Below are 15,513 nucleotides of genomic sequence, written 5' to 3' on the forward strand. Positions count from 1 at the left end.
GTGGAATGGTGTAACACTTACCTCTCAGGATTGTTGTGAGAATCAAGTTAGACAACTCATAAAATGCTTTACAAAACTTAAAATTATACATATGCAAGATACCATTATTGTCATTATTATTTTTTATTGCTAAGATGATTTTGCTTGTAGTGACCTTTGTGACTTTGTGTATATCAGGCCATTTTCCTTAAGTCTGTCCAAATCCAGTTTTTAGGTTTTTTAATTTAAAAAGTCCACTCACATTCTGGTATAATTGATCTTTCTCTAGGACTTAAAGATCACATAGATTCTGTTCTCCTGGATTAGGTGAAAAATTTCCTGGACTTTTGGAGTCTGCATAGCAAACACTGTGTCTAGTGTTATGGCATTCAAATAAAATAACATATACTCTCTTTAAGTATAGAAACTTTTCCCATTATGTATTTTTGTAATGCTGGGTCTTTTATTTAATGTACAAAGTATTGTTTCTAGCAATGATCTAATTTGGTAATTCCATAAAATTTTTTGTGTAGTCTGGAAGAAGTGGCAAGACAATTCCTGAATTAGAAAAAATTGTAGGTTTAATGAAAAAAGTTGTGGACAAAGTCCAGAAAGAAAATGAATATTTGAAACAAGCATCAGGAATAATGACAAGTGAGAAAATGTCTGCTCTTGAGCTTGAAAATAAAAATTTGAAGGTAAGTTATATTTTTAATAGTAATTTGTTCTGTTGTGATAAACTTTAAAAATACATTACAAAAGTTATAATTATACTGCAATACTTTATTCTGAATAAAGCATGTTGTTTTTTTTTAATTTATCAGTCATTTATATGAATAATATGAGACTCTTGTAGAAAATCCTAGATAAGTGTGAATGTTAAGTAAGAATGGTTAACAAGGGTGAGTATAAAATTGGGTTGGCTGGGACAAGAACATGGGACTGAATAGGTAGATCCATGTAGAATTCATACTTGGTATAGCATGAGAGAAGAGGTAATCTCTAAAACATATGGTATTGAGCTTATAAGAACTTTATTCATGTTCATTTATTCCTTTTTTTTTTTTTTTTTTTTTTTTTTTGATGTGCACTTTTAAAATTTAGAGTGAGTTAGAAAAGCTGAAGCTTCATCTTGGACATCAACTAAGCTTGCAATATGAATTTAATGCTAAAGGTCCAGAGAATGTCATGATTGAAATTGACAGTCTTCGTAAAGAACTTAAAAAAGTATGCATAATTTTATTTATTATAACTCTGTCAGTAAGCTTTTTATGACAATTAGAAATCTTTTTAATTCTTAAACAAAAAGAAGTACATATTCAGTGAAATACCCTGTTAAAAACAGGAAAGGCAGGGTTTTTTGTTTTTTTTTATTTTTTTATTAGTTTTTATAATTATAACATTTTTTGACAGTACATATTCATAGGTAATTTTTTACAACATTATCCCTTATACTCCCTTCTGTTCTGAATTTTTCCCCTCCTTCTCTCCACCCCCTCCCCTAGATGGCAGGCATTCCCAAACATATTAAATATGTTATAGTATATCCTAGGCACAATATATATGTGCAGAACCGAATTTTGTTGTTGTTGTTGTTGTTGTTGCAAAGGAAGAATTGGATTCAGAAGGTAAAAATAATCTGGGGAGAAAAACAAAAAATGCTAACAGTTTACACTCATTTCTCAAGGTTCCTTTTCTGGATGTAGCTGATTCTTTCCATCATTGATCAATTTACCCAACCATTCTCAAATTGATGGGCATCCGTTCATTTTCCAGTTTCTAGCCACTGCAAAAAGGGCTGCCACAAACATTTTGGCACATACAAGTCAGGAAAGGCAGTTTTTACAGTCCACGCCCAACGTCATGATATAATGGGAGTTTTTACTTAATTTCTGTACCTCTTAACTCAAGAGTTCTTAGCTAATTTTGTCATGATGACCCCATTAGCAAAGACCATGGACATCTTCTCATAACAGTATTATTAAATACATAAACTAAAATAAAATACATATTTTTACAAAGAAAACTTTTTATACTGAAATAGTTAACAATTTTTTTTAAGTAGCTAGACCCAAATTAAGAATCTTAATTGCCTGAGAGACAATAGTGATGCATTTCATATCTATCCTTTTCTGGTATTTCTACATTGCCTATATTACTCCTGCTCCTAATTTTCAGAAACTATAGTTATCTAAGTCTTCAAAAAATGTTTAAATCTCAATAGAATCCTGCACTTCCTTTTCCATTACAGAAGGTTATAATAGTGAGGAACAGGGATGAATCTCCACTCTCATGGACTACAATTAGATTATGAGATAGGTTTTTTTTTCCCATTCCTTTTCCCATTGTAGAAATTATTTTGTGATGAGCCCAGTGGGTAAAGTCCACCAGGATTTTCCTGAAAGATTCATTGTGCTAATCGGTACTATACAATGAAATGTTGATGATAACATATAATATATTAAAAGCATTTATTAAGTACCTGGTTGTTAAGTTAAGGTTTATGGAATTTGCTCCTGTAGAATGGCTCATTCCCACAATAAGACTTGTATGAATATGAAAATGTTTAATAATAATTATGAAAATTATGAAATTTATTATGAAATTTGAATTATGAAAAAGGAAAACAGTAATTGAGAGAATAGCCCTTACAACAATATCACTTAATACATAATATATAATAATATAATATACATAATGTAACTAACATCATACAAAGTGATACGTAGACAAAGGAAGAAGAGAAGAAAAAAATACATCACCAATTGGGGAAACAACACCATTGCAGATCTGTGGCTGGAGAATTCTGGGATATAGCCCTGCAAGTCCTGACCAGGAGAGTCCCAGACAGAGCATCCTCTCCATGGCTGAGATTCCAATTTGTGCATTAGCCTAATGTGACTTAATAATCCAAGGAACAAAGAAGGCTACATGCCAACAAGGATAACTTTACATTCTTGAGCAAGTCTAAAAGGAGGGCCAGCCCTGCCAGAGCCTGTCAAGGGTGAGAAAATTGTTCCTGGAGTGGCTAGCTCCAGTACCCAGATAACAAGTCCTTGGTAGATTTGGCCAAAAACCATCCAGGATGATGTTCTGTAAATTATGTTTATTCCCTGTGGTGTTCTTGTTAATTTTCTGGGGTTCTCTGGAGCAGCCTTTGGTTTTAGTTCAATAATCACCACGAGAATAGTTAGGTGTTAAAGTCCAAATTCTTTATTGCCTCCTTACCTGGGGCCCTGATAGCTTTCTTGAGGCCCTTCAGATGGGCCTTGGTCTCAGTTGGGGAAGCAGGAGGACAGGCCAGACACCATGAGGCTGATGAAGATGGAATGAATCTCTCTCTCCTTGGCTCTAAGAGCTTGAGCTCCCACCTCTAGTCCTTTTATCTTCTCCAAGTCTATATCCAAGCCTCTTGGTCCCCCAGGAGAGCCACCAGGAGCTTGACTGAAGATGGAATGATCCTGGCTGAGTTTGTCCCAACTTATATATATATGCTCTATTTTAATTACATCATCATGAGTGTGAATTTGTAGAACTATATTAAGTACATGTACTATACATATATAGTATATAGTGGATATATATGTATATACATATATATATAGTAACTATATATGTACATAACTATATATGTACTACATAACTCTATAATATAACTATATTATGTACATGTACTGAACTAGAGAATTATTAAAAACCATGCTAAACTAGATAACCATTGTCTTATCAATTCCACTGAGTTAGCAGTGTAAGAATCCTTGTTTCAAGTTCAGAGTTCTGGCCCATAACAGTTCCCAAGGCTAACAGCTGAGAAATAGGGGTGAATAATAGTTCAATGTATTATAACTACCCCATGGACATGGAAGGATACTGAGGGCCAAGGCCTACAGAATATGTTTCTTATACCTATATCTTTTGCTGGTATGTTTAGAGACTTTTGAAATGTTGACTATATGGTATAAAATGATACAGCAAACATTTATTAGGCACCTGCTATGTTCAGAATCCTTTATGGAGACAGGAGAGATATGAAGTTTAAATAAATTATTATCCCTGCTCTCTGGAAGAGGGATACACAGATAATGATATCACATGATATTTTTTGCAATGCCATATAAGAAGGAAGACTTCCAAAGTGAAATAGTCATTAATACCCTAAAGGACTGAAGGATAGCATTCATAAAGGATTTTAGAGGACAGATATACGTTGAATAAATTTAGCATTTCAAAAGAAGGACAGAGGTAAGCCTTCTAGGCACATGGTACAACTGGAGTGAGGCAGAATGAAGGTGAAGAATGAACCATGCACCCTTTCTTCGGCCTTTGAGTATTCCTAGTTTCCTGCAGAATTCAGATTAAATTGTCTCTAGCTTAAAATCTTTCTTAATCTAAATATGTAGTGCCTCTCCCCCACAATTACCCTGTTTATCTTGGGCATATCTGGTATATACTTATTTATGCACAGTCAGAGGTACTCATGTTGTGTTCATTTATAGAACATAAGCTCCACAGGGCAGGAATTGTTTCCTCATTTTATCATTATATTCCTCACACTTATCCCCATGCCTTGTTTGGAATCATGGAATCATAATTTCAGTTTCGATCATTTAACAAAACTCCTTTATTCATAATTGAGAAAACTGAGTCTGAGAGAGGTGACATGATTTCCTCAGAGTTATATGGCTAGTGACTGAAATCAGATTGACTTCTAAACCCAGTGCTTTTCTCTATCACCCTTGCCTCTTCAGGTGGTCCCTAGAGTCAAGAGGATCGAACTTTGCTGTAAATTATTTGGAGTAAGAATATAAGAGCTATAGTACATTTAAATCTGTGCTATATTTCATTAGGCTCTCCTCTCTGAAACACTAGTAGCAATTAATGAAGTCAGTCTTTTTTGCTTTTTTTAAACTTTCTAGCCATAAATTGTTCCTTGCACCAGACAAATGGATATAATTATCTAATTATCTCTAAGATTGACCCAAAGCAGATGGAGTTTTTTGGAATCGTGATGCTCCACATAGATGAATATCTGTTCTAAGAGAAAAATCTCAATGCTAGGGATTTTTTTTCTGCTAAAGTATTAAATTAAAAATTGCACAAATATCAAAAACACTTATTACTCATCACATTTTTAATAGAAAAAATGATTTGCTTTCCTCCATTTTGTACCTAAGTTACCCCCAAGTCAGTCTCCTTTATTTTCACAAGTCTTCTAAATATCTCAAGCTTTGAACTAACATTTACGGGGACCCTCATATGTTAAGCTCCTAAATGTTTATCTGAAATAACATCATTTCCCATTTTGCTCTAGAAAATTAGTTGATTTTTTTAAATACCACAAGGGAAAATATAAAAACACTAGAGATTTCACATGCCAGAAAAGCAGTTCTGTAGAGATAATCAAATAATCCTATTTTTTTGAATGTTTAGTAGCTAAATATACTATGTTAAGTGTTCAATCAACATGGCTTTTGGTTATGATTAGGTCACAAATGTAGAAATATGGGAGTTCAGTTAGAAAAGACAACTTTTGCCCTTCTAAATTATCAACCTTGTGACCACTCTTACAGAATTTGTTACTCCTAATATCTCATTAGTCACTTCTCTGATAGAAGGTAGAAACTTCTGAGATGTTACGGATGGAAAAAAATGACTTGGAGATATCATTCGAGAAGCTAACAGCTGAGCTGGAAAAGATGAGAAAGAGAATGCATATGATTGAAAGCAGAAATCTACAGCTGGGCCGTGCTGAAAGGCAGAGTTTGAAATCAGTCATTGACACAAGGTAAGAGAAGGTTTCAGAAGACTGGCTTGCCTCCTTCATTATTTTTAAAGATGTGAATCTGTTCCATCAAGTAGCTACAGAGATGACATGGTTTGGATCCTCTGAACAACAGGGATTTGATATCCCTGTTAGATATTGACTTGTTTGTTTCTGCTGTTGCCAATGGGGCTAGTCAGATTTCTTACAAAAAAGTTTACAGGATTTATTTAAAATATCAAATGGAAATTGAATTTTATTCATTACCTCATTCTACTATGGTCATTGTCATGAAATTCAAGTTTTCAAAAAAAAATCATGAGACCCTTACTACTGTTTCTATTTATTTTTCTGATGTTTCTTCATTCAACAAACATTTTACAGCTTTCAGGTATGGGATATTCTGCTAGGTCTTGTGGGAGATAGAAAATGAAAAATGATGTTTCCTGTCAGTGATTTGTGATTTTCCTGCATAGTAGGGTAAGATGTGATAAAGATAAAACAAGCACAATTAAAGGGTTTGAGCACTTAATGGAGGAAGAATAAGGGAGCCTCAGACAAAGGATATTAAATCTTGAAGTATGGATAGGATTCCAACAGGTTGATATGATGAGAAAAGATTTCAGAGCTGAGAGGGCATCAAGAGAAAAACTGTTGAGATGGGGAATGTGGAACATGTTCAGGGAATAGTTAGAACAGCCCTGTGGCTGGACATTGTGGCTCACATGCCCAGAATTCTATCAGCTTAGAATGGCATTCACGTACATATGAGCTCTTCTCTCCTTTTGCCTTGTTGGGCCTTCTGGTTTTTTAGCCCCTCTCCTCTACAAAGGTGCCAGGAGAACCTCCTTGCAGCAAACTTAGAAATATAATCAGGACCAAGAAAATCAGGCAAGGAATTCTCACTATCAGGAAAGGACTTTAGATTATTTTTACAATCTTACCATTTATTTTTTCTACTCTGCTTATTGAACTGTTCCTCACTAAAAATCTAGAAATACTAGAAATATGTAAATATTTTCTTTGGTTAATCTATATTTTAATGTTATGCCTCCTTGCAACTGCTACCTTTTCACAGTATAATGCTCTCCATATAATAAACCTTCTTTTATTAATTATACCCTAAGACTGAGACTCTTAAAAACTTCCCTGAAAATATCTGCTTAGAGCAGATCCTTAAGGGAGAACTGCAACATATAAGATAGAATTCTGTGCCCTTATCCATGATATTTGTTTTTTTAAGAAAAAAAAAAGAAAAAACATCCAACTCTGTTGCTTCAATGTAATGTCATATCTATGAATCTTGCAATAAATTCAGAGGGTCACTGATCTTAAGCAGCTCCTAAGGGAAGCAACAAAGAGAGCAGCAAACCAAAAAATATAATCAAGACCTAGAAGATCAGGCAATGAAGGACTTTATAGAGTACTATGAGTACTTTATGAGGGTTAGTCTGGGAAACTGACCCCTGAGGTTGGGGCTGCTGTCAGAGGAAGTCTGGATGATCAGATATTTAGATGGCACTGGGATTTCATGCACACTGCTATACATGCTATATAGACATTCACCAACTGCCCCAGGCCTTTCATTTTTGGAATCACCAAAGGCTGCCTATCTGTACTCTTATCATTCTCTTTAAAAGGCTATTTTCTTTTCCAGTAATATAGTGATGCCTTTTATTTCACTTTTCATACATAAATCCTGTTTTTAGCCACTATCCATTTCTGTGTCATTCGCAAATTTGATTCAAATAAGGAAAATGCTTCCATGGGGGTAGGATAGGGAGCCCTTCCTTGGTCAGCCAGACTCAGATAGACATGTGAACACACCACCAGGCCAAAGATCAAAGGGGATGAAAATGTGAAGAAATTACAAGGTTGTATGTACATGTGTATATGTAGGAAAGTTGTAGAGCTGAAACAATGCATGTGCCAGTTGAAGAAGCTTCTATTGCTTAGGATTGAATATCAAATACCCAGACTAATTTCTACAAGGCTACTGGTCACATTCCCTAATCCTGAATTTCCATCCAGTATACTGTTCCTATATTGTCTAGTTGCCAGAAATCTTTTGCTTCTTCTTTGCAACTTACTCTGACTTGCACCAGTTGTGGCTCCATGACATACTTTATAAAGATAATGGATCCTAAATCCACAAGACATTTTGGCAGCTGGGTAGTATGTATATAAAATACTGAGTTCCTATCTGGCCTTGGACACTTACTACCTGTGTGAGCTTGGACAAGTTATTTAAAATCCTGTTTGCCTGTTTGTTTTCATGAAATGGAAAACCACTCCAGTATTTTTGCCAACTTCCAAATGGGGTCCTGAGGAGTCAGGATGACTGAAAACAACTGAACAACAGCCTTTTGCTACTAGATCCTATTCATAGTCCTGCATACTCTATATCCCTATTTACATCTAAAATTATTTTAAGTGTTAGAATGGCACTCTAATGGCACATTAAGTATTACAAGAACTCATGCATATGTTTTTCTATCCCTGTTTTTCCTATATCATGCTTCTTGTGTTCCAGGTTAACCACTGATGTAGAGAAGACAAAGACCAAATTAGTTCATCAAGCAGGAACTAGTCAAGAGCAAATTGAAGGGGAAGATATTGTTTCTGGTAAAGAAGGTATGCTGAATATATTACTGCTGAGTATTAGACTAGTTTTAGTTTACTTTTACAAAGGCATTCCGAGTTCTGCTCCATTGTTTTCCCTCTCTAAAGCCATGAGCCAGTCATGGGCCCTTCTCCTTGTTAATTCTAAGATCAAATTGCCCCACTTTAGTATTAGGCTCTTGACACGATTTGGTGTATTGTGTGTCCATTGGTTTATGGATATATGGTGTATGAGGATGTTGTACTGACTCCTTTCTAGGATTGTGGCTCCTAAAAACATGTACTTCATTGTACCTATTCTGTTGTATTTGTAAGTCATTTACTCCCTCTTACATTCTTTAGTTAGACATGTCAGACATGGTCTTGTCAGCCTTTGAACCTCTCATTGCTTTATTTTCAGACATATAAGAATTTTGAAGCAACACATATTCACATGTTTCATCTCAGGTTCTTTGGTCCCTGTGAGATTAAATTTGCCTTCTTATTTTAGGTCCTCTATTTCATTTTGCTTACTACTTTGTTCTTGTGAACTTTTGAAAAAGTCATGAGTTAATATTTCTGTGGTTTTAGACTCAACATTTCACTAAAAATTTGTGTCAAATTATGATTAAGATCCCTCGACTTGAACAATTTGTCATATCCTGAGGGATATTCCGTGGAATCTGCTTTTGTCTATTACTAGTTTGTTTTGGTTTTGTTTTTCCCAGTCCCACAAGGGACAAAATACATTTTCTCTTCCATTTTCTGATAGCAATTCTTATCCTGCATTTTCAATAAAGCATAAAAACTATTGTCAGATTGAGGTGAGAATTTCATTTATTACCTAGTTACTTCTGGTTTTCTCTAGCATTTTTCCCCTTTTATTCTTAAAATGTTTACTCACAATCCCCTTTTTTGTTACATTAGTCCTTTCTGATTATGCCTTCGTGTCCAAAAAACCATCCTTTGTGACAAATATTTGAGAGAGAAAAAAACAGTTCAGCAAGACCATGTTAACCTTGTGTGACAATAGGGGCAATATTCCATATCCAGAGCCTTGGCTCTCTTCAATGAAGTCTTCAGAAATAGTCATAGCCATTCCAATCATCAGCTTCCACTGATTTTATCTTGTTCTCCAACAGCCCATATACTGTCACTTCTCTTTTCATCTCCCCAAAAGAGGATCAGTATCAAAACACTGATTCTTATAAAGTATTCAAACAGTTGTAACCCTAACGTGTTATCCAGCTTTTCCTTTTCCTTTCCTCCTCTTCAAATTTCTCTAAAATATTTTTCCCCAGGTCCTTTTTCCTCAATGTATTATTTTATCAATCAAAAACAAGATGGCTAAAGACAGTTCATAATGTAAAATAGCTTTATAATATATAAAATGGAGCTAATAAATCCTACCTTTCTAATGGTGGGGTTTATTTGTAAACTGAGATGCAGCATATATACCTATTATAATGATCACTTCATTAACAGCAGTGACAACTTAAAGGTGTGAAGACCAAGTTAGCACCCTGGATATCTTAGAATCATCTGGAGTCAGGATAAGCAAAAGTCCTCGTCTTTATTCTTAATCTTTAGGGATAGAAATGAACTGTATGGACCCAGGATCTCTACAACCTCCTTCTTCCTCGTGTACTGCCAAAGTAACTCTGGCTTGTCTTACTCCACCCCTTAATCCTTCCCACAATTCCCACAATACACCAAAAGATTGAACTAGCATAGAATAATGGGAAGAGCCATTTTCCAAGCTTATGCTAATAGAGTATTGTCCAATTGGTAATTAGCCTTAAGTGCTTGGTTGTCCAACCTCAGTGCATCAGCTCAGAGTTTCAGCTCTTTACATATAATGATATAAAATAAGAAAGTGGAGCATACTGGAAAAATATAGTTTGAGGTTTAGGATCCTCCTATTAGACCTTAAGGTTTTTGTAATTATCCAATGCCTATCAAATTGTTCTGAAGAGAATAAGCACCTATTAGTTGCTTGAATTGTAAAAAGAAATAAAAGAGATTAAAGGTTTGTAGACTACACAGCTATCTCATGCTTAGTTATCACAAATATATTTTTTCAAGTTATGTGGGAATATGGGGAGTACAGCATGACATTAAATAGAAATTTGTGCTTTAACAGAGTAAGCAATTACATTCATCTTCCTAAATTCAAATTTAGCCCCAAACACTTACTAGTTGTGTCACCCTGACCATCCTGTTTGCCTCAGTTTTCTTTAAAATGTGCTGGAGAAGGAAGTGTCAGTGATTCCAGTATCTTTCCTCCAAAATCTCCAACTGGTGTCATGAAGAATTGGACTACTGACATGATTAAATAACAAACAATATGAGCCAAACACTAAGTGTGGATGTTCCACATACACAAAAAGTCCTTGCACCCTAATGGAGGAAACATGCCAACAATTATGATATATAAAGAATAGGAGAAGAGGGGATTTCTATGAAAATATTGTGACAGCAGAACTGACCAGGTCTAGCAAAAGACTGGATATATAGAGTAACCCTAAGGGGACAATGGAAGATGACACTGAGATTGAGAGCACAGGCAAATAGAATAAGGAAAGGAGCCTCACTTGTAACTCAAGATCATATCAGAAAGATAAAGATGAGATAACTGTTATCATAGAACCTCCATCCAAGCCTCTTTAAACAATTAAACCAATTAAAATACCAATTAAAATGAGAGTGAATAAAAGTAGGGATTTTGCTTAATCAAAATACAAAGGAGCCTAGAAATTGCCAGTACTCAAAACAACAATATTTTCTTATTTGCTAACATCATAAATAGGCCAAAAGAACACTAAAGATTTTTTTTATAATATTATCCCTTGTATTCATTTTTCCAAATTATCCCCCCCTCCCTCTACTCCCTCCCCCCGATGACAGGCAATCCCATACATTTTACATGTTTTACAATATAGTCTAGATACAATACATGTGTGTGAATATCATTTTCTTGTTGCACAATAAACTTTAGATTCCGAAGGTACATGTAACCTGGGCAGACAGATATTAGTGCTAACAATTTACATTCACTTCCCAGTGTTTCTTCTCTGGGTGTAGCTACCTCTGTCCATCATTGATCAACTGGAAGTGAGTTGGATCTTCTTTATGTTGAAGATTTCCACTTCCATCAGAATACATCCTCATACAGTATTGTTGTTGAAGTGTACAGTGATCTTCTGGTTCTGCTCATTTCACTCAGCAACAGTTGATTTAAGTCTCTCCAGGCCTCTCTGTATTCCTCCTGCTGGTCATTTCTTACAGAGCAATAATATTCCATAACCTTCATATACCATAATTTACCCAACCATTCTCCAATTGATGGACATGCATTCATCTTCCAGTTTCTGGCCACTATGAAAAGGGCTGCCACAAACTTTTTGGCACATACAGGTCCCTTTCCCTTCTTTAGTATTTCCTTGGGATATAAGCCCAGTAGTAGTATGGCTGGGTCAAAGGGTATGCACATTTTGATAACTTTTTGGGCATAATTCCAGATTGCTCTCCAGAATGGCTGGATTCTTTCACAACTCCACCAGCAATGCATTAGTGTCCCAGTTTCCCCACATCCCCTCCAACATTTGTCATTATTTGTTCCTGTCATCTTAGCCAATCTGACAGGTGTGTAGTGGTATCTCAGAGTTGTCTTAATTTGCATTTCTCTGATCAATAGTGATTTGGAACACTCTTTCATGTGAGTGGATATAGTTTCAATTTCTTCCTCTGAAAATTGTCTGTTCATATCCTTTGACCATTTATCAATTGGAGAATGGTTCGGTTTCTTATAAATTAGGGTCAGTTCTCTATATATTTTGGAAATGAGACCTTTGTCAGAACTTTTTTTTTTTAATTTTTAATTTTAATTTTAAATTTAATTTTTATTTAATTTAAATTTAATTTAATTTAAAATTTAATTTTAAAATTTTTTAAAATTTTTTAAAAATATTTTCCCAATTTGTTACTTCCCTTCTAATCTTGTTTGCATTAATATTATTTGTACAGAAACTTTTTAGTTTGATGTAATCAAAATCTTCTATTTTGTGATCAATAATGATCTCTAGTTCTCCTCTGGTCATAAATTCCTTCCTCCTCCACAAGTCTGAGAGGTAGATTATCCTCTGTTCCTCTAATCTATTTATGATCTCCCTCTTTATGCCTAAATCATGGACCCATTTTGATCTTATCTTGGTATATGGTGTTAAGTGTGGATCCATATCTAATTTCTGCCATACTAATTTCCAGTTTTCCCAACAGTTTTTTCCGAATAATGAATTTTTATCCCTAATGTTGGTATCTTTGGGTTTGTCAAAGATTAGGTTGCTATATATGTACCCTTTTTTGTCCTTTGTATCTAATCTGTTCCACTGATCTACCGGTCTATTTCTTAGCCAATACCAAATGGTTTTGGTGACTGCTGCTATATAATATAGCTTTAGATCAGGTACACTTAGACCACCTTCCTCTGAGGTTTTTTTTCATTAGTTCCCTTGCAATTCTCGACCTTTTATTCTTCCATATGAATTTTGTTGTTATTTTTTCTAGGTCATTGAAATAGTTTCTTGGGAGTCTGATTGGTATAGCACTAAATAAATAGATTAGTTTGGGGAGTATTGTCATCTTATATTTGCTCGGCCTATCCAAGAGCACTGAATGTCTTTCCAATTATTTAAATCTGATTTTATTTTTGTGACAAGTGTTTTGTAATTTTTCTCATATAATTCCTGACTTTTCTTTGGTAGATGGATTCCCAAATACTTTATACTCTCAACATTTGTTTGGAATGGAATTTCTCTTTGTATCTCTTGCTGTTGCATTTTGTTAGTGATATATAAAAATGCTGAGGATTTATGTGGATTTATTTTGTATCCTGCCACTTTGCTGAAATTTTGAATTATTTCTAGTAGCTTTTTAGCAGAGTCTTTGGGGTTCTCTAAGTATACCATCATGTCATCTGCAAAAAGTGATAGTTTAATTTCCTCATTTCCTACTCTAATTCCTTGAATCTCTTTCTCGGCTCTTATTGCCGAGGCTAGCGTTTCTAGTACTATATTGAATAGTAATGGTGATAGTGGGCAACCTTGTTTCACTCCTGATCTTACTGGGAAAGGTTGCAGTTTATTTCTATTGCATATTATGCTTACTGAAGGTCTTAAATATATGCTCCTGATTATTCTAAGGAATAGTCCATTTATTCCTATACTCTCAAGAGTTTTTAGTAGGAATGGATGTTGGATTTTGTCAAATGCTTTTTCTGCATCTATTGAGATGATCATGTGGTTCTTATTAATTTGATTATTAATATGGTCAATTATATTAATAGTTTTCCTAATATTAAACCAGCCCTGCATTCCTGGAATAAATCCTACTTGATCATAGTGTATTATCCTGGAGATGATTTTCTGAAGTCTTTTTGCTAATATCTTATTTAAGATTTTAGCATCAATATTCATTAAGGAGATTGGTCTATAATTTTCTTTCTCAGTTTTCGATCTACCTGGTTTAGGTATCAGTACCATGTCTGTGTCATAAAAGGAGTTTGGTAGGACTCCATCCCCTATTTTTTCAAATAATTTATATAGCATTGGGGCTAATTGTTCTTTAAATGTTTGGTAGAATTCACATGTGAATCCATCTGGCCCTGGGGATTTTTTCCTGGGGAGTTGATTAATAGCTTGAAGAACACTAAAGATTAAAAAAAAAAGTTACACTTGGTCCTGTAATAATGGTGCCAAAAGAACAAGTTAGATTGATCCAAGGCTGGGAATAAAAATTAATAATAAAGAAGATATTTGGTATTGTATTTTAAAAGATTGTTGTAGAAAAGAATATCAAAGGCTTGGAGACATTTCTTAGGGTGACTAATATGTGACTACATACTACTAATGTGGCATTTCTTAGTATGTAATTTAACTAAATGAATGAAAATCAGAACTGCTCAATTTTTGTTTTCTCTTTTCTCTTTCAAGGACAATGAACATTTGGATCCGCCATCAATTCAAAATTTAAGTTGTGACTCTACCACTAAGAATTTTATAACTATGTGTAGTATGCAACTCACCCAGTAAATCTCAGAGGTCTCTCAAAGTGTAAAGAAAAGGTTTATTTGATTCTCATGAGAAGCAGGCAGTCACTCTCACCATAAGGAGAGGTGAAAGTGAGGGCTCAGAGCACAGAGAAGACTGTCTTATTTCCCTGAGGCAATACTGACCCACCCCACTGGCTCAACCTCAGTGACTGAGAATGTGACCTTACATTCTAAGAGGGAAAACTACGGCTAATGGGGAAGCAACCCATAGATTCAAATTTAAGCAAAAACATTCCTTTTACTGACCCTGAAATATGTACTTTCATTGTATGAGAAATAAAGATTGCATCAGTCTGCTCCAAATTCTGTTAGACCCCATCCCACAGCTTGGTTTATTTATAATTTGTCCTTTGAAGAAATATCATATTTTCCATTAAGTCCCTCCTTTTTATTTTGATGAGATTTCTTTATATTTTTGTAAAATTAATTGTTAAGGCAATTCTGAAGTACTTGAGTTATTATTGAATAAAGCAGGGTAAGCAGATGGGTAGTAAAATGATTCCACTCAAAGCCATCAAAGCAAACCAGAGATTTTATTTCCAATTCCCATTAAACCAGGATCACCTTTGGTGTTAAAGAAAGTTCCAAGTTAGTACTGAAACATGCATCAGTTTCCTAATACCCTTGGTAACTTCTTTCATTATTTGTCCATTATCATCAGTTTTGATACAACAGCTCATTAAAGATTCTGTTTCCCATATACTCCTCCCTCCTCAACTAATAAGTTTTCTAACACTAGTCTTTGTTGTAAAATTGCTTATCTAGTCTAGGTGGCTTGATCAGCTAAAAGGGTTCTGTAGCCCCAACTCCCATCTTAGGCTAGGCTCAGGTTGGTGAACCATAAGTTTGGATAATTCTTTCAGGTGGCCAGATATCTCCCCAGCCATTTGTATCCCCAATTAGTGTAGTGGAGGTATTCAGACTTTGCTTTTCCCTTTCCAGGATATCATACAATTGAACACTCAAATGACTTTTTCCTGAGTCTGGAAGAAAAAATAATTTGGGTTTAATCAGATCAACATAACTTCCTGTCCAATTTACTGGGAAATGTATATAGTCTGTT

General features: G+C 34.8%; 1 protein-coding gene across 1 annotated transcript in view; it reads left to right on the forward strand.

Moving 5' to 3' along the window:
• Positions 1-14,761, forward strand: part of LOC141543982 (centrosomal protein of 290 kDa-like) — a 95,468-nt gene extending 80,707 nt beyond the window's left edge. Inside the window, exons 40-44 of the mRNA XM_074269632.1 lie at positions 513-677; positions 1,084-1,206; positions 5,592-5,764; positions 8,274-8,374; positions 14,332-14,761. Of these exons, the coding sequence (XP_074125733.1) occupies positions 513-677; positions 1,084-1,206; positions 5,592-5,764; positions 8,274-8,374; positions 14,332-14,339 (570 nt within the window). The 3' untranslated portion in view covers positions 14,340-14,761. The remainder of the gene's footprint in view (positions 1-512; positions 678-1,083; positions 1,207-5,591; positions 5,765-8,273; positions 8,375-14,331) is intronic.
• The last annotated feature ends 752 nt before the right edge of the window (positions 14,762-15,513 follow it).

This window comes from Sminthopsis crassicaudata, chromosome 5 (assembly GCF_048593235.1).
Source record: "Sminthopsis crassicaudata isolate SCR6 chromosome 5, ASM4859323v1, whole genome shotgun sequence".
Lineage (NCBI taxonomy): Eukaryota > Metazoa > Chordata > Mammalia > Dasyuromorphia > Dasyuridae > Sminthopsis > Sminthopsis crassicaudata.